At 53.3% G+C, this 24,369-nt stretch overlaps 1 protein-coding gene across 2 annotated transcripts in view; it reads left to right on the top strand.

Annotated features, from left to right (window-relative positions):
* FBLN1 (fibulin 1) overlaps positions 1-24,369 on the top strand; it is a 75,190-nt gene that overhangs the window by 17,450 nt on the left and 33,371 nt on the right. For both annotated transcript variants that reach the window (XM_081059869.1, XM_081059870.1), the window contains exons 3-14: positions 2,103-2,238; positions 4,394-4,565; positions 8,343-8,402; positions 9,816-9,917; positions 10,495-10,632; positions 11,761-11,898; positions 14,959-15,102; positions 15,932-16,060; positions 16,673-16,798; positions 19,472-19,591; positions 20,459-20,590; positions 22,313-22,436. In XM_081059869.1, the coding sequence (XP_080915995.1) occupies positions 2,103-2,238; positions 4,394-4,565; positions 8,343-8,402; positions 9,816-9,917; positions 10,495-10,632; positions 11,761-11,898; positions 14,959-15,102; positions 15,932-16,060; positions 16,673-16,798; positions 19,472-19,591; positions 20,459-20,590; positions 22,313-22,436 (1,521 nt within the window). The remainder of the gene's footprint in view (positions 1-2,102; positions 2,239-4,393; positions 4,566-8,342; positions 8,403-9,815; positions 9,918-10,494; positions 10,633-11,760; positions 11,899-14,958; positions 15,103-15,931; positions 16,061-16,672; positions 16,799-19,471; positions 19,592-20,458; positions 20,591-22,312; positions 22,437-24,369) is intronic.

The raw sequence follows: 24,369 nt of genomic DNA, 5'->3' as shown, positions 1-24,369 counted from the left end.
TTCGTTTCTGATGCGAGTCTCAGCGGCTTTGACGCTGGGCGTTGTGGGCAGAAAGAATGTGCGGAGAAGGCTTGCTCGCCTCATTCTGGACTTTGCATTTGTGTTGGCATTGAGCGTAGCATGCTGCATGCCAGCAGCGACAGAGGCTGTAAATCTTAATTTAGGAAATTCTTGAAAAGTCAAAAGCCTTATAGACAAAACCAAAGAAGAGAAAACAGGACACGCGGGTTGTTTGAATCCACTGGGAGGCCATGGGGTTGGGATTTGCGGAGCGTCTCGGATGAGTGACATCTGGAACCCTGGCTCCCCAGTGCGGCTCAGCACTGGAAAGACTGGAGGGGCCGCTGGCGGTTCCCGGTGAAGCTAGGAGCTCAGCCCCAGGCGTTCTGTTTACGGACTGCGCTGACGAGCCTGGACCCCTCCCACGCTGGATTTCTGGTTGTGCCACCAGCCAGCTCGGAGCCTCAGTTTCCCCAAGTGTAAAAGGGGGACCCTGATACCTTCTTCCTTTCAGGGCTATGGTAATGATCAAAAGAGAGAAGAAGTCAGTGCCACCAAGCCCAGCGCTGGGCTCCTCCACCACCTGCCCTGCTGGGGCACAGCTCAGTAACTGCTGCCCCAGAAGCCTTCGTGCTCTTCCCCACAGGCCATTCCCCTCCCCACCCCTGAAGCATTTTCACGAGCCAGACACACAGTTGGGATGAGGCCAAATTTTGTTTTGATTATAGTAAAATACACATAACGTACTTTTATCACCTTAACCACTTATGAGCGTACAGTTCAGTATCTCCCCACGGTTGTATGACCGTCACCACCACCCATCTCTAGAACTTTCTTATCTTCCCGAACTGAAACTCTGTCCCCTGAGAGAACTCCCCATCCCCCGCCCCGCCCGGCACCCACCGTGCTACCTTCTGTGTCTGGATTTCTCCAGGGACGTCATATAAGTGGGATCACAGGGCGATTCCTCTTGTGACTGCTTGTTTCCCTTAGCGTGATGGCCTCCCGGTTCATCCGTGTTGTAGCGTGTGTAGAATTTGCTTCCTTTTTAAGGCTGAATAATAGTCCCCTGTGTGTAGAGACTACATTTTGCTTATGTGCTGCTGTGCACGTGGGCGCACAAATACCTGTTTGAGTCACTGCTCGGCTGCACCGTTTCCCATTCCTAGCAGCAGGGCGCGAGGGGTCCGTTTTCTGCACACCTCCGTCAGTGCTTGGTGTTTTCTGTCCAGCCAAACGTGTTTAATGAATGCCTGGATGGATGCACACACAGCTGGGTGCTTTCCCTGATGATTTAATGAAATGCCTGTGATTTGCAAATCCCCCCAAAAGCTTGAGTGAACTGTTATGTGGTCGCACAGTACAAGACAAACCCATCCCAGAGCTTGGGGGCAATTCTGGAAACACGTTGGAAGCTGGGTACAAAGCTCTGCAGGGTGGAGGCAGCGGGAAGAGCAGGCTGGGGGCTGATGCCCAGGGCAGAGGTGGCCTGGCTGGCCGTGCACGGAGCCTGAGTGCGCCCCACACTCTGGGCAGGCACAGCTCTGGCGGCTCGTCCTGCCCTTGCTGGCTTTGGCCGAAGCCAGGGTTATTTTGGGTCTAGTGGGAACCACACCTGTGACTTACACATGCCGCCCTGCCGCCTGTGGCCTTGGCCAAGCTACTCCACTTCTTTGGAGCTATTTCCTCCGAGTCTGGAAAATGGGGATAAGTGCTGAGATGAATTCATCCGGTAAGGAGGGGAGGTCCAGCCCAGGGTCAGCAATCAGCTGTGTTTGCCTTTTAAACAAGTGGGAACATTTTGGGGGTGAGGCTCAGAGCTCAGAGAGGTGAATGGGGATCTGGGTCTCCTGACTCCACCATGGGCACCACCTTGCATTCATTCTTTCTAATGAAACACTTATTGAGCACCTTCTGTATGCCAGTCCTGTGTGTCTCTCTGTGTCTGGATGAGCGGGGGAGGGTTGGGGAAGGGGAGGCACCCAAAGATGACAGAAGTCCCATCTGCAAGGGGCTGCAGCTCCCAGGCCTGTGCACCACCTGGCAGGCCCCCCACCCCCTAGAGCCTTGACCCTTGGCCCAGCCCACCCCTCCATCCGCAGGATGGTCCAGGAGCAGTGCTGCCATAACCAGCTGGAGGAGCTGCATTGTACCACAGGTATCAACCTGGCCAATGAGCAGGAGAACTGTGCCATGCCACACAGTGACAACGCCAGCCTCGAGGCCCTGTTTGTGAAGGTAAGCACCTGGCCTGCCAGCCCCCAGGCCCCAGGCCCCTCCCAGCTCAGCAGCCACTGCCCATCGGTGGGGGGCCTTGGGAGCTCTCCCCCTTGCACCCCTAGTTCCAGGCCACCTTTCCTTTGAGCAGCAAGAGGTGCCCAGCCCAGGAGGGAGGAAGGACCACTGAGTCTCCCCACATCTTCCAGTTTAATCAGTAAACCCCAGACAACACCCTGGGCCCAATCCAACTCTGGGGAAACAGAGATGGAGTGACCCAGTCTCGCCCTGAGGACCTCCAGTCCTGGGGCTTCAAGCAGGAACACAGAGGTCAGAGCAGGGGTTACCTCTTCTCAGTTCAAGGTAGGCACCCCTGCCCCACTCAGGAGGTCTTCAAGCTTCTCTGCATTCCAGAGCCCAGAGCTCAGAATGGGCCTCCACCTGCATAACCACCCTAGAAGAGAAAACTGAGGTTCAGAGAGGCCCACATTCCAAAGTCGCCTCTCAGGACCAACTGGGGAGGGGTCTGGTGAGGCAGAGTTGGGAGTGGGCTCCATCAGGCCCAGAGAGAGTCCTACACTGAAGGTAAGCTGGGAGTAGATGACATGACCCATCTGGGGCCCCAGGTCCAGGCCAGGCCACTTAGGGCGTCCACCACTGTGGAAGGTCTGCGTCTCTGCGTGGGTATGGAGAAGTCCCAGACAGCATTCCCACGTCCAAAAATTGCACATAAACTAACGAGATGTCCAGGCTCAGTACCATGTACTGAGGGAGGAAAATGGCTGGCCAGAGGAGCTCAGGTTTGGAAAATTACCCTGGTCGGCGGGCTTTCTTGTGGAGGTGCCAGGTGACGAAAGCGAATTCCCTGGAAAAAAGATTTCCTGCTCTTTGTGAGGAAGGCGGTGGAGTCCTTTCAAGAAGCCAAAATTGGAGTGGAGTCTGATTTCGGGAGGGGCTGTGTGGGCTCCTTTCTGGGGGTTCTCTCTGAACAGATTGGGTTATGGAGGGAGATTCCATGGAGAAGAATTGGGGGTCCAGTGTCCCTTGGCCACTCTCAGCCTTTGTGCGCTTTCATGGGAGGAGGCTTCTGGTGTGAGCGATCTGGGTGGGGTGAGGGTGAGGGGGTCGGGACCTCGGGCATTCGGTGCCTGCCCCTCAGGCCAGGATGGGGCTCTGCAGACGCCGTCTGCCTGGCAGACATCTCTGCCCATGTCCGCCGACTTGAGAGAAAGGGAGGTATGGGGAAAGCATGGAATATTCTAACAGGAGTGGAAACATCGCTCTGGCAGATGAGTGATTTGTGTTTCCAGGAAAGGTGACTAATGTCCCCCAAGGTGAAGGAGGCAGCTAATGCTCCCCCTCTTTCTGGCAGCAGACGTTGTAGAACGAGCAGGATGGAAGACCCATCACCCCCTCACACACACACACACACACACACACACACAGAAACAAGTGGCTCATCCCCCTAGCTCCTGCCATGGACCTTTTGGAAAGTTCTGGGCTCTTCTTAGGATAGTAAAGACTGGAAGGGCTTTTCATGTCAGGGTGAATGTTCACCCCAGGATTCAGGTGTGACTTTTGGGAACACGAGTCCAGGTGACAGGCAGCGACTCTGTCCCCTGCTTGACGACTTGTCTTAAGGTTCCTGTGTTTTTCACATGGAAGACGCCACTCCTGCCACCCGAATCACCCTAACTTGGGAAAGAAGGTACATATGAGGTCTGACAATTAAGTTTGCGAGCTTAACGGTCCAACCCTGTATTCATTCTTCCAGGCATGCGCGAGGGAGCTTAGGCCATGTCAGAGGAACGGAGCCTTAGGCAGCTCTGTATGACTCTACGAGGGTCCCTCTCAGAGCTCCCTCTTCCTGGAGGTGTGTAAATGGCTAGGGCAGGGATGTTGTTGGGGGCCAGTCAAGTATTGGGGAGCACATGCTGGGTATAAGCCCTTTTAAGCTTTCTTTCAAAACCAGGGCCTGGGAGATTTGGGGGCAGCAAGCCTCAGGGTCGACTTGTTTTGCTATTTCCTGCCCACATTTAGAAGAGATAGTTAAGACAGGCACGTGTCATCACCTTCCAGGGTGAGCAGTCATGGGGGGGTGGTCAGAGAGGCCCGTGGGGCTGCACTGTGCTGTGGGTCTGGCTTCTCCATCTGGAGTCTCCACCTGTGTTCGTAGAGGTGCTGTCACTGCTGCCTGCTGGGGAGAGTGGCCCAGGCCCAGGGCCAGAGCTGCGAATACAACCTCCTGGTAGGCTACCAGTGCGGGCTGGTCTTCCGGGCGTGCTGCGTCAAGGGCCAGGAGACCACAGAGTTTGCCCCTGCCGACATTGGGGACCTCCCAAGAACAGGTAATTTCCTCCCTCCCTTCCCTCTTGGGCAGTGCATTAGTCAGGGTTGTCCAGAGAAACAGAACCAATAGGGTGTGTGTGTGTGTGTGTGTGTGTGTGTGTGTGTGTGTGTGTGTGTGTGGAGAGAGAGAGAGAGAGAGAGATTTACGTTAAGGAATCGGCTCATGTGATTATAGGACCTGGCAATCTACCTGGGGGGTGGGCAGCAGGTCAGAGACCCAGGAGAAAGCTGATACTGCAGCTCAGGTCTGAAGGCCGTCTGCTGGCAGAATTCCTTCTTGATGGGGGAGGTCCGTCTGTCTCCTGTCTTTCACCTGATTAGACAAGGCCCACCCACATTATGGAGAGCAGGCTGCTTTGCTCAAAGTCTGCTTATTTGCGTGTTAATCTCATCTCAAAAATACCATCACAGCGATGTCCAGATGAGTGTTTGATTAAACATTTGGCTACTGTGGTCCACCCAAGGTCACACATAAAGTTAACCCTCATAGGAAGTATGGGCACACACGTCTACCATTGCCTTAGGTCAGCACACACAGGTTCTAGTTGTCAGAGCAGTTTCACTTTTGTCACCTAATCTGAAAGCTGCTGTCCTGGAGTGAGACTGGGGGCTTGGGATCCGAGACCTGACAAATCGTGTTCATGTCCCTGTCCTAACATGTATTTTTGGCAAACTGATTTATCCAGGCCTCAGTTTCCTCATCTGTGAAGTGGGGAGAATTACAGTCCTACTTCATAAGGTTGCTGAGGATTAAGTGGGAAAATGATGGCAGTGCTTGGCACGGTGCCTGGCTCTATAAACGTTTGCCATCACAGTTCTTCCCTGTCTCTCCAACAGCCCTGGGCAGCGTGGGTGGCTGGCCTGGCTCTCATCTCACAGATGATGACCTGATGCTCAAGGCCACATGGCCGACACGTGGAGGAGGGGGGACGCAGGCTTTCTGTCTCCTGGCAGTGCCCTCTGTCTCCATCTGGAGCCGATGACATATAGACTAGAGGCTGGGGGGCAAAGGGACAAGTGACCCCAAGAGCAGCTTCAAGAGAGCTGCCTGCTGTGGGTCCAACAGTTCTGTCTCTCCACCCTCCACTCGTCCAGAGCCAGATAAATCCTGAAGCCTTGGGACATGATTCAGTTACATGGTTCAGGAAACTTCTTGGTCGCCTAATAACCTCTTCCCCTTATGTAGTGGTTTCCTGGGCCACAATGGAAGTAACCCTGGAAAATTTCAGGGAAGGGTCTGCTCTGCCCCAAGCTTGCTGCGTGACTCTGGGCCCTTTCCTTCTCACTCTGAGTTCCATTCCCCTTTTACTAAAAATGCGTAAGGGGCAGGAAGGGATTAGGGGGGAATTGCTCACAGACCCATGGTCCATCTGTAAGTCAAGTTGTCCATTGCTCTGGCTTTGTGATTCCTGTGGCTTCAGGGCTGTGGCTCAAATGGACCAGTCTTTCAGTCTTTGTTTTTAATTTGTCATTTCCAGGGCCCCATGGATGCCTCGGGGCTGAGTTCCAAAATCTTCGTCATAGAGATTGGAACCGCATTCTGACTCCTTCCTTAACTTGTGAAATCAGACATGACAGTTTTACTTTAAACAAACCCAAACTCTTCACCCGGGTGGAGATATTCTCCTTTTGTCTCTGGGGAAGGCTTTTGATGATATGTCTTGTTTCAGTAATCATCTCTGGACTTTTCTGTGGCTCCAGATGTCTTATCTTTTATCTGCTTCAGTTCTTGCCTCAGACTGTGCTCCAAGTCCTGTGAGGACTTCCCTGCCCATCCTCCTCCAGTCGCAGCCGTGCCTTGCTCCCTTCCACTAACGTTTACTGCAGACCCACCGTGTGCTGCTGTGGGGTCACACAGAGGGGCCACAGACCAATGCTGGCCTGTGACAAAGTAAATACAGAACTGAGAGTGAGCTTTTAGAATCTTCTAGAAGCACTTGATAGAGTCACTTGTGTCTGCTTAAATTTAAAAATCAAGACTCATGTCAATTTAGTTTTTCTGGTAATTTGTTTTTTATTGTATGTGATCACAGTATTGGTCTAAGGCTGGGGAAAGAACGCTGTTCCTTTACGATGGGTGCTTTGGGAAGAACTGTGCCAGGGCACATCTTGGTTATTCCCATTCTACAGATTGGGAAAAGGAGGCTGGGGAAGCACTGGTTCAGGCTTCGTTTGCTAGCAGGAATAGCGGCCTTTCTGTGCCAGGCTTGCTGGCTTCCACAGAACGCTGTGGAAATCTTGATGACCACATAGCTCGGTTGATAAATAGTTTCTCACAAGTTCTCCTGGCCTTGTCACGATGAGCCCTTTGGAGGATGGGGTCTAGACACCCTGGCCTGTGCCTGGCACATGGGAGGGACTTGGCTGGGATTCAAGGCACCAAGTGAATGAAAAGTCCCCAAATTAAATACCCCGAGCAAAGGTACTCCCAGCTCCTAACTAGAAGAGGTGATTCACACCCTAAATGTCTTTCGCTTGGTGCCTCCGCTGGTAAAAAGTTCTTGGAATTATTTAGAGACCTTCACCGTATTTTACTAGCCCCTGAGAAAGAATGTGTTGTGCATAGTTAATATATGTAAGTTGTGTTATATTGCGTTTTATAGCAGAATTACTAATATGTTTCTTCTTAATCGTGGTTATTTTTCCAGGGGGGTGCATACATTATAGGCTCCGTGTGGGCATTTTAGAAGATACTGAAAAGTGGAAGGAAGAGGAAATGGACAGAGATAAATACTGTTTCCATTAAGCAGCATTTCTTTGCAGTCTTTTTTCTACGTCTCTTTTGATCATTTTGTCTGGTGGAAGGGTCCTCAACACCCGACGACTTGGTGTTCAAGTATTTCTCAAGATTCTTCTTGGCTCGGTCCCCCCAAGTTAAAGGACTGACCTGTTTCTTTTATGCCAGATGACTGGAGTTCCACCCTATTAAGTTAGGGCCCCGACACCCCCCCGAGTGTCTCTCCCATTGTCCTGTTGCGTTTTCTACTGAGAGTGGGGGCCTGGTCTGTGCCGGGGGCTGACCCACAGCGCAGCTGCTCACCCTCCTCCGTTAAATGAATTGAGTGAGTGAATCTTGATGACTGGCCCTAACTATAGTGAACTTTGCAGGCAAACTGGGTGAAATAAGTGTGTTCATTTTCTGGGGCTACTGCAATGAAACACCACGGACAGGGGACTTAAACAACAGACATGTGTCCTCTCCCAGCCTAAAGCCGAAGTCCAAGATCAAGGTGTCGGCGTGGCCCGTCCCTTCTGAGGCTGTGACAGAGGACCTGTCCCAGGCCTGTGCCCTGGCTTCTGGTGGCCTCAGGCATGCCTTGGCTTGAGATTGCCATCTTCTCCCTGTTTCTTCACATGATTTTTCCAATGTGTGTCTGTCGCTATGTCCAAATTTCCTCTTTTTATAAGGACATGGTCCTCTCGGATTCGGGCCCACCCAATGACCTCACCTTAACTTGATCATCTGCAAAGACCCTTCTCGAAAATAAGGTCCTTTCACAGGTGCTGGGACTTAGGACACAATTCAACCCATAACAGCACTCAGCATTGAGTCGATAATGACAGGCCCTTATGCCGGTGCTTTTCTGTTATCATAGATCTTTTAGAGATTTAACTACATTTGTGGCATGATTCTACTTTTAAAAAGGAGAAGATGAACACTGAGCTGTCAGGAGATATACTGCTTGATGTTTACAAGATACAATATTCAGGGTGTCTTCTGAGAGAAGACGGGACATTGCATGTGGTTAAGGGTGTCTACCCGTCTCGCCCCTTAGCTAAGATTTCTGAGATGGAGGAAGAACAAGAGGACCCATACCTGAACGACCGCTGCCGAGGTGAGCCTCTGGGCCGTTTGGGGGATCATGAAGCCCGATGGACAGTCCTTGCTAATCTCATTGGGATGTGACCCCAGGGTTTACTCAGGTTCATCTGGGAACTGCCCTTTGGCTGGGCGTCACCTCTAGTCACTGCCGTCCCCACACTCCGGGGCTCCTTGCTTTCACTCTCCCCTTAGCTGGGGCCTGGTTGGCGAGGGAGGGAGAAGGTGGGCCGAGAGAAGGTGGTGTTAATCGCCCCCCCTCAGCGTCCTGAGCATGACCTTGCCCCCAGGCTCTATGAGCGGTGCACACCAGCTGCCCCCAAAGCTGGGAGCCCCTCAGGGCAGGGGGTTATTTGCCTTTGTGTTCTGGAGCCTGGCTGTACCAACCGTAATATCCATTTGTCTTACAAGAGACATGTTTGCAAATTTAGAGTTAGCAGGTCAGTTTTACATATGCATAAAACTTTATTTCTCTTTCATGGAACGTTCTAGCGTGTCTAGGCTGGCAGACTGCTTCACAGGTTCATTCAGCAGCTTGCCCTGTGGTTGGGGTGTTCATTAGGGAGCCAGTTGAATCACCAAATGAAGTGGTTGGCATATAGTGACAGTCGGCACAGAGGCCTGGTGGGGAGGGCGGAGAGCCCCAGAACGCTTTGTAATCTCTGGCGGGCATGGGAGGGTCTTCCTGGGGGAGGGGATAGCTGGTGAGCAATGGGTGAGGATGGGTTAGCCAGGAAAGCAGCACTGAAAGGGGAGTTTGGGCATCTGGAGTGGAGACCCAGAAGGATGAGGGAAGAGGCTAGAGACACGGGCCCGGCCCAGCAGGCCTTGGGCAGCTGTCACACTGTATCTCCTGGACCTTTACCTGGAAGAGGTTTGAACCCATGAGATTTGCTTTTGGAGCCTCACGCTGGCTGACCTGCAGGAAGCGTGGTTAGAGGAGTGGTCAGGGCTGCTCAGGGAGCCAGGTGAGCGGCTAGCCAAGCTGAGACAATGCCAGTGGGGTTGGAACCGTGGGCTGGTCCAAGAAATATGGGGGGCACAAGGGGCCCCTTCAGGCCCTGCCTCCCTTGTGGGCCAGCTCCCTTGGTGTCTGGGCCGGGCAGCAGCCTCACACTCTTGTCTGCCTTGCCCCTTCCAGTTCCATTACAGCTGACAGGGTCTGACTGCCCTGCAAACTGCCCAGTTTGTCAGACCAGGGCTGGGACCAGAAGCAGCAGCCCTGGGGGGTCCCCAGAGCCAGACCCCAGGGACTCGTGTGGAAGGGAGGGGTGCTATGGAGGCTGCAGTGGGCTCTAGCCTGGGGAGCCTGCCTTTCTCTGTCCATCCACCCTGAGGACATTTCCTCAGGTCTCGTCCAAACAGAACTGGAAAGCCAAAGGTCAGGGGTGTACGTCTGGCCTCCAGCTCATGCTTGCCCCGATTGCAGGCGGTGGGCCGTGCAAACAGCAGTGCCGGGACACGGGAGAGGAGGTCGTCTGCTCTTGCTTTGTGGGCTACCAGCTGCTGCCTGACGGCGTCTCCTGTGAAGGTAAAGTTCACCTCGCTCCGGGGGCAGCAGGACGGCAGGTCACCGCACTGGGGAGCACCTTCCTCTACTTGCCGTCCAGACAGGGCCCCCTTTGCACAACTCGGGGTCCCGCTCATAGGTGAAGAACAACCCTGGACCGGCTTTCCAGCATTCCTTGCAGTGTGTACCACATGCCGTCACCCAGGAGAATTTAAACACCGTGTTGGGAAAGAGGGTTGGGTTTGGGATCTGACTGGGCTCTGAGTCCAGCCTCTCTCGGCCCCTCGTCTATGAGATAGAAGATGGAGGAAAGTTGTAGCCCCATAGAAGGTCCTTAAGCGTCACATGACTCCAGTCTGGCCTGGCACTTGCTTAGCAGGAGCTCGGAAGGACGAATAGATCTGAAACGTAGCGGGGGAGAGAAACCGCTGCTCTGATTCTGTGGTGAGTGCCCAGGACTCCAGTCCAGTGCACAGCCTGAATATGCAACGTGTGGGGACTCGATGGGTGCAGGGAACCGACCCGCTCTGCCTTCTGGTACATTCCTTCTGGTAAAGTGTTCCCGCCGGTGACCCCTGTGTCGGTCCTTCTCTCCTAGACATCAATGAATGCATCACAGGCAGCCACAGTTGCCGGCTTGGAGAGAACTGCATCAATACAGTGGGTTCTTTCCGTTGCCAAAGAGACAGCAGCTGCGGGACTGGCTATGAGCTCACAGAGCACAATGACTGCAAAGGTATAACATGTTCCATGTCTAAAACCCTCCTCTCCGCAGTAGATAATGTGATGGGAAAGGCGGCCTGGGCTCAGTGGTGCTGCGCCCCCTCGTGGCCAGTGGTGCTCGTAAAGATTTACCTCCTTTACCAGCACGCTGAGTTAATGCCAATGGGCAGTTGGGATTTCTGAAAAGGCTCAGTGCATGGTCATTTAAAAACAAGACCAGGAATACATTTCAGGTGCTCACATGCGCTTGTTACAAAAAAAAAAAAAAAAAGCAAACAAAAATTATATTTTGCACAACAGCTGCCTTCCATCTGACTCTAAGCTTCCCTAAAGTTCAAAGCGCCCTTCTCACTGCTTGAAAACATGACATTTCTGGCTGCCCGCCTTCCCCCACCAAGCCATCGATGTTATTTGGCAGATAAGGCTTTGATGAGGATCTGTGAGAACATAGTTTTCTGCTGAGGGTTCCCAGCCCTTCAGACGACAAACCACTTGTGTAAAAACCTTGGTTGAATTATGAGGGTAGCTCCAAAGCAAGGCACACCCTCCTGACGTCTGAAGGCTTTGGACAAGCTCGGCCCACTCCACCCCTGCAGACTCGCTGGGTGGTTTGGACCCAAGAACCCAGGGGCCTGGCCAGCTGAGTATACACTTTTGAACATTTGACAGCCGTGAACTTCAAGGGAAGGGCAGCCAACACTCGGATCATGACAGTTCCCATTGTTCCTGTTTGTAATACTTTGACACGTTCAGAAGGAATGAGTTTAGAGAGACAGTGTTTATCGCCACTAAGATCGTTGCTTTATGAGCTAAACAAAACATGCGCTTATCCTAAAATGAAAAAATAAAATCAGCCACATATTGCCAGGAAAACGCCTGGGTTATTTGTTATATAACAGAAAGTTTGTCTCACAAGAGCGCTGGGAAAAAGTTAGCATTTTAAGGCTTCAGCGTTGCGAGCACTGTTTGGCTAATGTAGGCCCTTTTCGTATGTGACCTCTGTATTGAAATGTTTTGGGTTATAGTCTGAGTAATGAGCATTGAAAAAAACAAATAAAAAAATTTCTTGTGATTTTAAAGTGTTGTAAGATGCTTCTGGCAGGACTCTTGCTAACAATTTCCTTTTTTTATGATGTACCAGATATTGACGAGTGTGAGAGTGGTATTCATAACTGCCTCCCCGATTTTATCTGTCAGAATACTCTGGGATCCTTCCGTTGCAGACCCAAGCTACAGTGCAAGAGTGGCTTTATACAAGATGCTTTAGGCAACTGTATTGGTAAGACACTGCCGCCAGGGGTAATGGGGTCCACCAGGCGGGGTGAACAGACGTGGGGGCTGCGCAGCGTACAGAACAGAGGTCTGCGTGCTTTGTCTATAAAGGGCCAAATAGCAAGTATGTTAGACACTGTGGGCCTTTCAGTCTCTGTTGCAACTACTCATCTCTGCTGTTGTAGTTGGAAAGTAGCCACAGACACATAAACAAATGGGCAGGGCTGTGTCCCAATAAAACTTTATTTACAAAAACTGTCAGCAGGCTGGGTTTGGCCCCAGGGCTGGAGGTTAACAACCCCTGGTTTAGATGAGAGGACTTGAGTTTTTGGAGTCAGAGACATCTGGTTTTAAACTGAGTGACCTAAGGTAATTTACTTACTTCCTCAATTTCCTCCTCTATGAAATGGAAATAATCATAATATCTGGCTTATGGACTTGGGACAAGGATTAAACAAGGTGATTGTGAAGTGCCAGGAATATTAAAAAATTGTTTTAAGAAATAATCTGTATTAGTGAAATTAGTCAAATCCATAGAGATGATGTAGAAGGGTGGTTGTCAGGGGGCTGGGATGGGGGCCTGGGGAGTTAGTGTTGAAGGTCACGGAGTTTTGGTTGGGGTAGATGAAAAAGTTCTGTGGGTGATGATTACACAACAATGGGAATGGACTTAAAAATGGTTAAAATGGTATATTTGGTGTATATCTCACCACAATAAAGCAATACTGTGTTGCTATCAGAGGAAGATCAATGTGAAATGAAAGAAAATCCCATGTGAAGTTAGTAAAAACAGGAGGTCTGGGTAAGATTGCTCAAGTTGGAGAAGTAGCGTGGGGTGGGGGTGAAGAAGCAGGAGTGTAGCTGGTGCCTTTAGCTGTTCTCCAAACAGGAAGTGACTCCCCTTTCTCCTGCAGTTGCCCAGGTTAAGCACCTGGCCTGGTCACTGTTTGCTGTTGGCATTGAGGTCCAGGTCTGCTGGGCTACCCTTGCCCTCTGCTCAGCAGAAGCTTCTGGGTCCTGCTTTTGAGGTCAGAAAGGCTTTTCCCCTGGCCTGAGCTGCAGACACCACTAGTCAGAACCCACCCTCCCTGGGGCTGCCCCAATCACTCCTCCTTAAAAGGCTGGCACTTCATGAGCGAGGGACTAAGAGTGTCTGTCTGATTTCTAGCTCCCCTCTCTTAGAGAAATCTGTATTGATCTTTGATTTGAAGTGGTAGTTGGCATTGAAAGCCCTTCTTTTAACCACCCCAAGATATTTAACGACAAATAAACAGCGACCCATTAGGGCAGGGACCTTGCCTGAACCTAACCCAGCCACCACCAGCCTCCTGCCAGCCGGGCTCTTCACTTGTCACTCAGAAGGGCCAGTGAGCTGGAGGCCTCGGGCTCTCCCAGGGCCAGCAGGGAGGAGAGTCCTGCCCAGACTTGCTGCATGCTTGGAGGGGGTTCGGTGGAGGAGGCTGGCATCTGTTGGAGATGGAAACCCTGACTCATGGCAAAATCAGCTCGATTTCCACCAACCAGGGGCATTTGCAAGTCCCAACTTAGTCCGGCTTTCCCTCCATAGAGCGCAGCATTGTCCAGGGCGAGACATAAGAGCAACAGGGACAGCCCCCTTGGTGTCCTCCCCTAAATGGGGAAGGGCCCAGGCGAGTGGAGCAAAACCTTGCAGGAGCCCGGGCCCCAGGATGTGGGCCGAGTTCCAGCCTGCGAGTACCCATTTATTCAGCCATGCACCAATGTTCAGGGGTGCCCTCATCTCTGCACTGAGGGGGGCGGGTGCGCCTTCTCGTGGGCACAAAATCCTTGCAGCCAAGTTCAGGATTCTTTTTAAAATTATTATTTTTTACTTCAAAAGTTATATACATTTTTATTTACCCAGAAGCAAACAAAACCCAAGTGCAGAGAGGATAAACTTCCCCCCTGCTCGGCGGGGACTGCACCCTTCTCAGCCCCTGCTCCTTCGAGACTTTTTGTTTTGGATGAAAATGGAGCCAGACATCTGTCACTTACTCCCCCCCACACACACACTTAACTCTGTGTTTGGATGTCATTTTATGTCAGTAGCTTTGTGTCATCTTTTTAAAAAATGACTGCATTGTCCAAGAAAATGCTTTACAAGGAGAAAGTGTATCAAGATCAAATGATCGCTTCAGGACCATTTCAGGGAGAGGGCGTTTCCCTCTCTGCCTGAGCCCTGCATCTTCTGCTTGCACACCTCCGCCGACGGCATGCTCACTCCCCCAGGTTAGCTTGGTCAGTGGTGGGCAGCTCTGACCTCACGTATAGCCAGCATGTGTCTTCCTGGAGCTCCTGGAAGCATCCCTGGGGCCCCTGAAGCCCCCTGGACCCCCTCTGGCCACTCAGCAGACACCATATAGCTGGAGAGCTCCCTCTGCCCACCAAGGGGCCAGCCTGTTTACCAGGCAGGCAAGGGAGGTGGCTTCCCAGGAAGGAACTATATGAATAAAGGTACAAAGGTGGAACCCAAGTGGCCTATCCAGCATCCATAGGTGTGTTGGTAGAGCTGGAGCCTGGGCTATAGGACAGACTGGCCAGAGTGAGGCTGGGACCAGGAGGGACCTGGCTGGTCACTGGAGGAGCCCAGAGCCTCGCCAGGGTGGTAGTGCTGGCACCTAGGGGACGGCCACCTCTGTCTCCCTCGCCCTGCATCCCGCTCAGGGAGGACACTCGTTTACCATGTGGAGTGCATGGATACAGATGGCACCCGAATTGCCAGTCCACCATGTGGGAATCAGAGGGGACTTGACCGTGGAAGGGCCTGGAAGCCAAGTAAGCTGCTTCAGATTCAGTGCAGCAAAAGAAGGAGGCATTGAAGGTTTAGGAGCAGGAAGATGGGCCAGGATGGTGGTATTTAAGGTGGTGTGTGCTGGCGAAATCTGGGAGCCCGTTGGGAGGCTGCGACGTGGTCCAGGGTGAGGGCACCATACCACCTGCTTGTAGTTTTACAAAGAGGGGGGATGTGCGGTTTCTTTGGAGATCTGCTTGTTGGGTTTGGGGAAGCCCGCCATGTTTAACCACACGTTCTCCATCTTTCCCGCTATAGATATCAATGAGTGTATAAGTATCAGTCCTGCGTGCCCTGTCGGGCACACATGTATCAACACGGAGGGCTCCTATACGTGCCAGAAGAACGTGCCCAACTGTGGCCGTGGCTACCATCTCAACGAGGAGGGAACCCGCTGTGTTGGTTGGTATTAAGAAAGAAAACCAATCTGAAATGCATTTTTTTATCTGCTCCCAGCTCAACCCTTTCGTCTCTGGAAGGAGAGAGTAGATCCCCAAAGTGAAGCCATTTCCGCCTGTCCATCCCGTTGCTGTCTCCAAGCTCAGGCCTTTACCGTCTGCTGCCTGGACTGTTGCAGTAGACTACCAACCCGCCTGCTGCCTCCAGCTTTGTCCCCTTCACTCTGTCTGGTCGTCCTGAGCCAAGAGCGCTCTTGCCCCTCCACGCTCACAGCCCCCATTGCTGACAAACAGGATAGATGACACTACTTACAATTCAGTCATCCTGAGCTGGTCCCAACCTCACGAACCTTATAATCCAGATGAAATACGTCTTGCTGTGCCCCATGCAAGCCCTGCCCTTTCCTCTCGGTGGGCTTTTTGCTCTTCCATTACTCCCTCCGCCCACCTGCTCCTCCATTCCCTTGGCTCCAGGGCGAAGGCTTTTGCACCCAGCCTGCCCAGATCCCTGCCAGCCAGAGGGGTCTTCTTCCCTGTTACTCCCAGGGCATTTCCTCAGCGTCTCCCCTCATCCCTGGGCATTTCCTGCCTTAACTAAGGTCACTGCTGGCTGGCCAGAGTGGGAGTGCCCCGAGGGTAGTGGGTGACCTGGTCAACTGCCTCTCCAGCATGCGCCCAACACACAGTAGGTGCTCCGTAAAATCGTGTTAAAGAATAAACGGTGCTGCTTTGTCAAAGTACATTTTAGTTTGCTCCTCCCTTTCTTTCCTTTCTGACCTAGGGGAAACACACACATACTAAAGGTTTTTTCATGTGTCTTTCTCTTTTGCAAGATGTGGATGAGTGTTCATCACCCGCCGAGCCCTGTGGGCCGGGGCACCTCTGTGTGAACTCCCCTGGAAGTTTCCGCTGTGAATGCAAGACTGGTTACCATTTCGACGGCATCAGCAAGACGTGTGTGGGTACGTGGGTATCTGCCCAGGCCTTGGGGCACCCGGCCAGGTGGCACCAGAGAGAACCAGCCTGTTACAGTCCCAGAGAAAGAGTCTGAGCCAGGAGACCCCATCCCAGTTCCAGCTCTTGCTGCTACCTCCCAGGCCGGAGCCAGTTTCCCCACTGTACAGCAGGTGCTGTGTTTGACCTAAGACCCCCAAATGTTGACGAGGCTCCAGCCCACTGTACAAATGCCCCAAGGATTAGGGATTGTCTAGGGCTGTCGTCCAGGGCAGTGAGAACCAGAGACAGCATGGTGGCCAGACCTTACTGGCTGGCGCCTGCCATCCCCAAACCAGGCTGTTCAGGGCAGGCTGGGACCTGCCCCACCCACCCCCAGGGCCCCTTGGTCAGATCCCATGGACCCTCCCTTGGGGCTCTGGGGTGGAGCATCAGACGTACCGTTGCGGAAGGAACATGAGGCCGGCCCAGTGTGGCCCCAACTCCCCCACTGACTTGCCCTGTTTTGGAGACAAGTCACTTTGCCTCTGAGAAATGAGGCTGAAACCACAGAGGGGGAGGCGGAGTGTGGCTGCCAGGGGAGGACGCTGTCCCTGAGCTGTCCACCTGCTCTGTTTTAGACGTCAACGAGTGTCGGCGTTACCCCGGGCGCCTGTGTGGCCACAAGTGCGAGAACACGCCGGGCTCATACTACTGCAGTTGCACTGCGGGCTTCCGGCTCTCGGCTGACGGCCGGTCGTGTGAAGGTGAGGGGCAGGGGCAGGGCAGCCCATCTGGGACTGACACACATTCATATTAAATGACATGTTTGCGGTGGGAAATGCCTACAAGAGGTTGCTTGTCAGAGCTGACTGCTCCCCCGATTTCTCCCCCTGGAGGGGCTGCTAACACCTGCCCTCCAAGGCGACACATGTGGAGTTAACAAGCTGGCAGAGATACGGCTGAGATTGCAGGACCTGGAGGCCTTAGACCCACCTCTTATTCACGTGACCTTAGGGAGTGGCCGACCTCACCTGCCTCAGTGGCCTCATGGGGGAAGTAGGGTTGATATGTCAAAGAGAAACAAAAGCGGGACACTTGTTTACAGCGGCAAGACAGATTTTATTTACAGTGCTGCAGTAGGGGAGGGAGACCTCACTGTAAATTAGTCTCAACTCCACCAAAACAAAAGGGCTTTTGAAATGCTGGGTCATGCTCAGGAAAAGCACGGACGGATATTAAGGGAAGTGGTCCATGTGATTAAGCCAGCTGTTGCTGCTAATTGGCTCCTACCCTCTGGCAGAGACTGGGAGGTAGGGGCCTACCCTTCTTGATGATGACATTTCAAAGGCATGCTTCCCAGTGCTTGAGGTAGATGGTCCTGGGTTGTAGAAGGTACATTTCAAAGGGACAGGGAAAGGACTCACATTTGCAAGTTTTCTAAAGGAAATGTTTCTAAGAGAAACGGAAGTGAGGGCCTGTAGTCAGGTGTTGGCTGGAACACACAGGAAATTCTTTTGGCAGCTGTGAGCTTTCTCAGGCAGGCATTTAAAGGGGGCTGGGGTTGTCATCCTAGGGACACGGTCTCAGGCCAATAGAAGCCGTGCCAAAGTCTGCTCAGGTCCCTTAGTGTAGTGTGCAGGGTGGGGGTTGGACGCAGTCATTGGTGCCGGGAGTCTTGAGTTCTAAGACCACACTGACCTGTGATGGGATGGACCCAGGTGTCGTGAGCAGTGCATTTAGCACAGGGTTTGGCTCAGCAGATATCACGTCTTCTATGGGGATTAGGTTCTGAAGTCAGCTGAAGTTGAGAACTTTGACAGCCGTTGGGATCCCCCACATTGCCCATGAAGCCCTACTGAGTGCAGTATAATGCCCAGGGCAGAGCTGGTCGAGTCAGACTGAAGACATGGCAGGCCTTACAATTCTGGATTAAGAAGGATGTGATCACATAAGTCCGATCTGCCAGAATGTGCCCCAGGGGACATAATTCTCTACCTGGAGGATGGACAGTATAACAGGCTCCTGGATCCTAGGTGTCCCCTGAAATTCTGGGATTGGTCCCCAAGAACCATACCTGTCTCATGTCTATTGGCAAGGAGCAAGATTCATGTGTGGAGGCCCTCGGGCCTGGATGCACATTCCAGCTCTGCTATTTTCATGGCCTTGAAGAAATAACTCAGTGTTTCTAGGACTCAGTGTCCTCATCTGTAAAATGGGGGTATTAGGACCCACATTATAGAGGGTCATCACGATGGAGACAAGATGAAGCAGGTGAAGAGCTTATCACATGCCCGGTGTGAGATGGAGTCCTGGCAGTATGGAGATGACTGGTATCATTGTTGTTGTCATTCATGGCTTGTGCTGTCCCTGGTCACCTCTAAATGACTGAAAAGTAGACATTCGTATCTACGTTAGTGAGCAATGTTGTGGATACAAAACCCGGGCCTGGCCAGCCTTGCCATATTAGCTCACTAAACATTTATAAAGAACCCCTCCCCATCAAGGTGTGCGGCAAGAACATGGTTCCTACCTTCAGGGAGTGTCACTGGGAGGTGACGAGGAACCACACTGGGTAGAGGTGAGCAGGTGAACAGGTGCAGCCTGACTGGCCGTGTGGGGGCTGCAAGGATGACACGTAAAGTGAGAGGCTATTGGATGTGCTTAGCTGCTCACCCCTCCTGCTCTACTAAGAATTAGCAGTAAAGACTGCTGAGAGAGAGAGACTTGTAGGCCAGAGGTTGGCAAACTTTTTGTTTTTTAAGAGCCACATAGTAAATATTTTAGGCCTCGTCAGCCACAGTCTTTTGCAACCACTCAACTCTGCCATTGTAGGGCAAAAGCAGCCATAGACTGAAGTAAATGAATGAGCATGGCTGTGTGCCAATAAAACTTTATTTACAAAACAAGTAGAGGGCCGGATATGTGCCCATCGCTGCTGTCACCAAGGGGAATAGATGATAGGAGCCCAGAGTTGCTGAGTGGCCCAGTGAGTTCTGAGCATTGGAGGATTAGGTATTGGCATATTAACTGGGTCATGCAGGGCCACCCTCATCTGCAGAGGACATCGTCTGGGAGGTAAAGTGGGGAGGACATGATCAGATTTCCATTTAAGAACCAGAACTGACTCTGGGACCTTGGTGGTGGTGGCGGCTGGGTTGGAAGGAGCTGAGGCTGGAGGCTGTTACTGTCATCCTATGGGAGATGGTGCAGTGTGAAGCAGGCAGTGGTGGGGATGGAGAGATTCTAGGTCCATCAGTCATGGGGGGCCAGAGGGAGAGCCTCTCTCCCTGGGGGAGACCCCACATGGGTCCCCAACCCCACGCTCCGGCACCTCCGCCTCTCTGTGTGCGTAACTTGAGGAGGTGCTGTGTTCACTGCAATGCCACGGATGTGGGGCTCGGCTCTGAGTAGTGACCCCAAGGGACCCTCTCTTTCAGACGTAAATGAGTGCGACAGCAGCCCCTGTAGCCAGGAGTGTGCCAATGTCTACGGCTCCTACCAGTGTTACTGCCGCCGAGGATACCAGCTCAGCGACGTGGATGGGGTCACTTGCGAAGGTGAGGACGCCCGCTCGCGGGAGAGCACCCTCCACCCCCTCCTACTTAGCGCCCTTTCAGGTTGGCGGGTGGTTTGTTTTTTCCCTCTAACTGAGATTTATTTGGGTGCACTTTACCCACCATTGATAGTGAGGTTTGGAAAGGAGCAAAGCCACTCACCAGATGTTTGTTTAATAAGCACGTAACACTGGTGATCGCCATGTGTGCAGGGACCCTGACCGGGGCTTGGCAGTGGCGTGTGACTCGGGTGAGGGGGCGCCACCCATGTCCCTGACTCGCAGCTCTGCTTCTGACCTTTTGGAAGCCCCTCGCCCAGCCTGGGCCCTCCTCCCCTGTAACACAGGGGTTCACCCCAGGCTCACCAGGTTGTCAGAGGATGAAACCGGGTGACGACTCAGAGGGCTTCCTACACTGCCTGGCACAGCAAGGTGCTTAAAGGGCAATTGTTAAGATTACAATTTTCATGAAAGGGGTATTTTTTATTAGCTCAATTATAATAAGCATTAGGATGGGCTTGCACCTGTCCTGCGTGTCATTCTGAAGCCCTTGGGCACCTGTCCTGGGTCTCATTCTGAAGCCCTTGGCCTATCCCCTCTGCTGAGCCCCCATTCTGCCTCCTGCCCCCACATATGCACACTTCACACCATGAACTTGCTGTGTGGCCCTAGGCTAGGTCCTACCCTCTCTGGGCCTGTTTTCCCTCTGACATGATAGTCTCTGAGGCTGCCCCAGCCCCAGCACTGGGAGTCCTCCTGTGTCCAGCTGGCCCTGGGCGGCTACCCTCCCAGGCCCCAGCCCGCCCCACTGGGGTGACGTGGCCTGGCCAGGGTCCACACAGGGTGCTGAGAGTGGGATTTGCCATCACAGACATCGACGAGTGTGCCCTGCCCACCGGGGGCCACATCTGCTCCTACCGCTGTGTCAATATCCCTGGAAGCTTCCAGTGCAGCTGCCCCCCAACCGGATACAGGCTGGCCCCCAATGGCCGCAACTGCCAAGGTGAGTGGTGGAACTCCCCAGGTCACACAGGCCGTACTTGGGGCTCTGCAGTGTCTGGGGGCTGAGGCCAGGCAGTCCCCAGCTGGGGAGATGTGCTTCTCTGACAAAGGGGCCACATCGCAGGTAGGGTGCATTTGGGAAGGGTGAGGGAGGCCTCTGTATCTGAGATGTGGGCGTTCCGCGTACACCCTGGTCTCTCACACCTGTCCCCACCACCAGCAAACCTGTCTTCAGGGGTTCTGAGCTCTCCTTCCCTGCCCTCGGCATCCCTGGGGGGCCTGGAAGAGCCTTTAGGGAGATGCCTACCAGGCAGGAAATGAGAAGTCGGTGCCCTGAACCCCATTCCACAGCAGTGCCGTTTGCTCAGTCTTTCATTGTCATTCAACAAACGCTTGCTGTGGGCCAGACCCTGCCGGCCGTTAAGGGCAGTGAGCAGATGGCAGAGGCCTCTGGGCCAAGGTGCCCAGGCCAGCGGAGGGCTGTGTGACAACCCGGGGTCTCTGTATCTATGGACACTATGTCTGTGAGGGTTCCACTGGTGCTGGGGGGTGGGGCCAGCTCCAGCATGGGCTAAATTAGGGGGATCACTCGGCTCCCATATCTAAGAACACTCTAGGGGTCATCCTGCGACCTATAACCGTCCTTTGAGTAACAGAGGGGGTGCTGACTAGATATTTGTGAATGAACGATTCTGGAATGGAAACTGCCTCACCTCGGGGAACAGGCCCAGAAGCTGAATCTAGTGGGGTCTGCTTAGCCCCTTCCTCCTGAACCCCTCATGGGGCTGGTGACCCAGAGGCTTGAGTCCCCGGGTTCTTCAGATGTCATTTCTGGTCATGAAGAAGGTGACTTTGATCCAAGGCAGCAGCTGTGGCGTTTCCTGGGAGGGACCCACTCAGCTGGCCCCTTGCTCTGGAGCTCTGGGTGAAAGTCGCTCTATTTTCGCATTTCTGATGGAGCAGATGACTTTCTGGCTCCTGGCCTGGCTCCCTCTCCACAGCCTGGGGTCCTGCCAGACATAGCAAAAACACATTCCTGAGCCTGGGCTTTGAGATTCGCAGTGTTGTTTTTGCCACCAAGGTCAGGCATTTGGTACCTCTTAACAGATATCTCATGGGGGACGGCTCCCCATGTCCAGGGCTCAGCCCAGACATCACCGACCTCGGACACTAGGCACAACATAGTATCCCATTAAGCCCCATCTGTAACATGGGGCTTATAGCTTCTGCTCCTTCCTTGTTAGGATGTTACGAGTCACACGTGAAGTGAACCGTGGAGAGGTGCTGGCTGATTGGAGCACAGATCCTGGTGCCAGCCTGCCTGGGTTCAAAGTTCAGCTCCACCTCTTACAAAATGTGTGGCCTTAGGCATGTCACTGAACCTCCAAGCTCCTCCCTAAAATGAGTACAATACGCTACTTGCCTCACTGCATTATTAGGAGAATGAAGAGAATTCTGCAAAGCACTTCCAGGCCCATCCGAATGTTGGCTGTTGTAATTGTTATGCCCATTCCAGGGATTGTGAATAATAAGTGAAAACTCTATAAATATAAACGTCCTATAAATAAAAGAGCTGGCACAGGACACTGCTCCGGAGCGCAGCTGACAGAGGGAAGGATGGCAAGATCCTGGTGGGAGGCCTGAGCAACCCTGTTTGTGGGTGGGGGCTGCTTGGGTGGCCTCGGCCTTCACCGGCTGCCTTGGGGGCGGGGGTCTCTCGCAGACATTGATGAGTGTGTGACCGGCATCCACAACTGCTCCATCAACGAGACCTGCTTCAACATCCAGGGCGGCTTCCGCTGCCTGGCCTTTGATTGCCCGGAGAACTACCGCCGCTCTGCAGACACGTAAGTCCTTCGGCCCGCGGTTGTCTGTCTGTGTCGGCCTTCTTGGGGGTCTGGCTCCCAGCCTGGGCAGGTGGTTAATGAGCTGTGCCCTCCCGTTGGGGTCTGAGGAAACTTGCGGACCCCTGGTTCTCAGACCTCTAAATGCCAGCGAGGGTGGTCTCAGAAACCAAGGTAGTGACTTCCTATGAGCTAAAAGTCGGCGGGCCTGCTCTCAGATCGGCCTGTGTGTGGAACCCGGCGGAAACCTCAGCCCTCTCATTACCCAGGGTGAACCTTGCACAGGGGACAGCTCTCTGGGCCTCAGTTTCCTCATCTGTGAGACACAGATGTCAGACGTGCTCTGACTCGTGGCGTAGCCATGACTCCAGGTGGGCCGACGTGACTTGTTGGGACATCAGTTTTAGGTGAACCCACCTGAAAGCCAGATTCTGTCCAACCAGTGAGTTTGTGGGAATAGCATGGAACATTCCGCGTCCTCAGTTTGAAGCTGTGTGTCCACGCGTCATTGGAAGCTCATTCACTCCTAGGCCACCGGGATGTCTGCTGGGGTGTGGAGGAGCCCCTCCCTCAGGGAGTAGTGAGGACCCTCTGGACTCACCACACACCATCTCACCCCTAGTTTTATTTGGAAACTCATTCAGTGCCACTGTCAGTCATTTCAGGAAAAGCTCCGTGGTGGGAGCCCATCTCAGGAGCGTGGACACCTGACCCCTCCCCCCTCTAGCCCCTGGAAATGCTCAAAGCCAGCACACAGCCAGGCAGACAGTGTGGCTTGGCCTCTTGACCTTGAGCCTACTCCTCCTGCCAGACGGTCTGTGACGTGGATGGTCCCCCAGACCCAGGGTCCAGGTACCCAGCCTGAAAGCCCTGGCTCCAGGTTCTGGCCCAGCCAGAGCAGGAGATGCTCAGACAGCCCCAGTTCCCCAGCCACTCTTGTTTCCTCAGCCTCGGGTGCTCACCCACCAGCCTCGCCACCGTCCCCAGGCCAGCTCTGTTCCCCCAGCATGTGTTTTGTCTGCTTGAAAAAACAATACTTTGCTTCTTTCCTGAGCCCCGGCTAGGGAAAAGCCACTTGAGATTTGGGTTTGTGAGTGGACGGCATTCGAGAGAGCTTGTGGGTTATGCTGTGGCCCAATGGACAGTGAAGGCGCTCCTCTGAGCTGGTAACAAAGTTCCTGTCCTCATTTTGAGGCTGTGCTGCCATTTGTCATCGTGAGGCCCCTCGCTCCCAGAGCTTTGTCGACGTCTGGGTTTGAGGTTACTGGAAGAAGGGCTGTTTGCGGTCGACCTCTAACACACACAGCTATGAAAGCAGACGCAGGGGAGGCTGCCCTGTGCGGGGTCTTCACACATGCTCAGCACGAGGGTGGCATTGCTTGTTGAGGTTGCTGCTGGAATCTGCAGACCACCACCTTGTCCCCGTCATGTTGGCATGCACTCTGGATGCCTTTGCCAACCCTCAGTGCTGGAGAAATTCACTTAACTCATATGAGGGATGTTCACTGTGGGCCTACTGTGTGCAGACACCTGGGCAGATAGTGGGCTTGCAAAGGCTGCCCACTAGGAGCATGTGCAAAAGCCATCCATGGCTACAGAGTGCAGAGGTGCTGAGACCAGGATGGCCCCCATGTGGTTGGGGTGGGGGGAGGGGGTGCCTGGAGTAGGCGATGCTTGAATGAAGGGGGAAGGAGGAACTGACTTAGGCAGAGAGGGAGGGAGTGGGGGGCAGGACTGCAACAGGGGTGTGGACACACATTAAATGGGAAGGAAGGAGTTCCCAGCAATGACATGGGGTGTCCCCCTAGCAACAGCACAGTGGTCACTGAGGGGTCGATGCTCCGACTCCTGATATGTCCCCATCCCATGGGGTCATCAGCCTGTCCCCCGGGGGTGATGAAGACGGGGCTCGTCATGCTTCATAAGTAAGGGCAGG

Source organism: Rhinolophus hipposideros (genome assembly GCF_964194185.1).
Source record: "Rhinolophus hipposideros genome assembly, chromosome: 9".
Taxonomy (NCBI): Eukaryota; Metazoa; Chordata; class Mammalia; order Chiroptera; family Rhinolophidae; genus Rhinolophus; species Rhinolophus hipposideros.
This window is presented reverse-complemented; position numbering and strand designations above follow the sequence as displayed.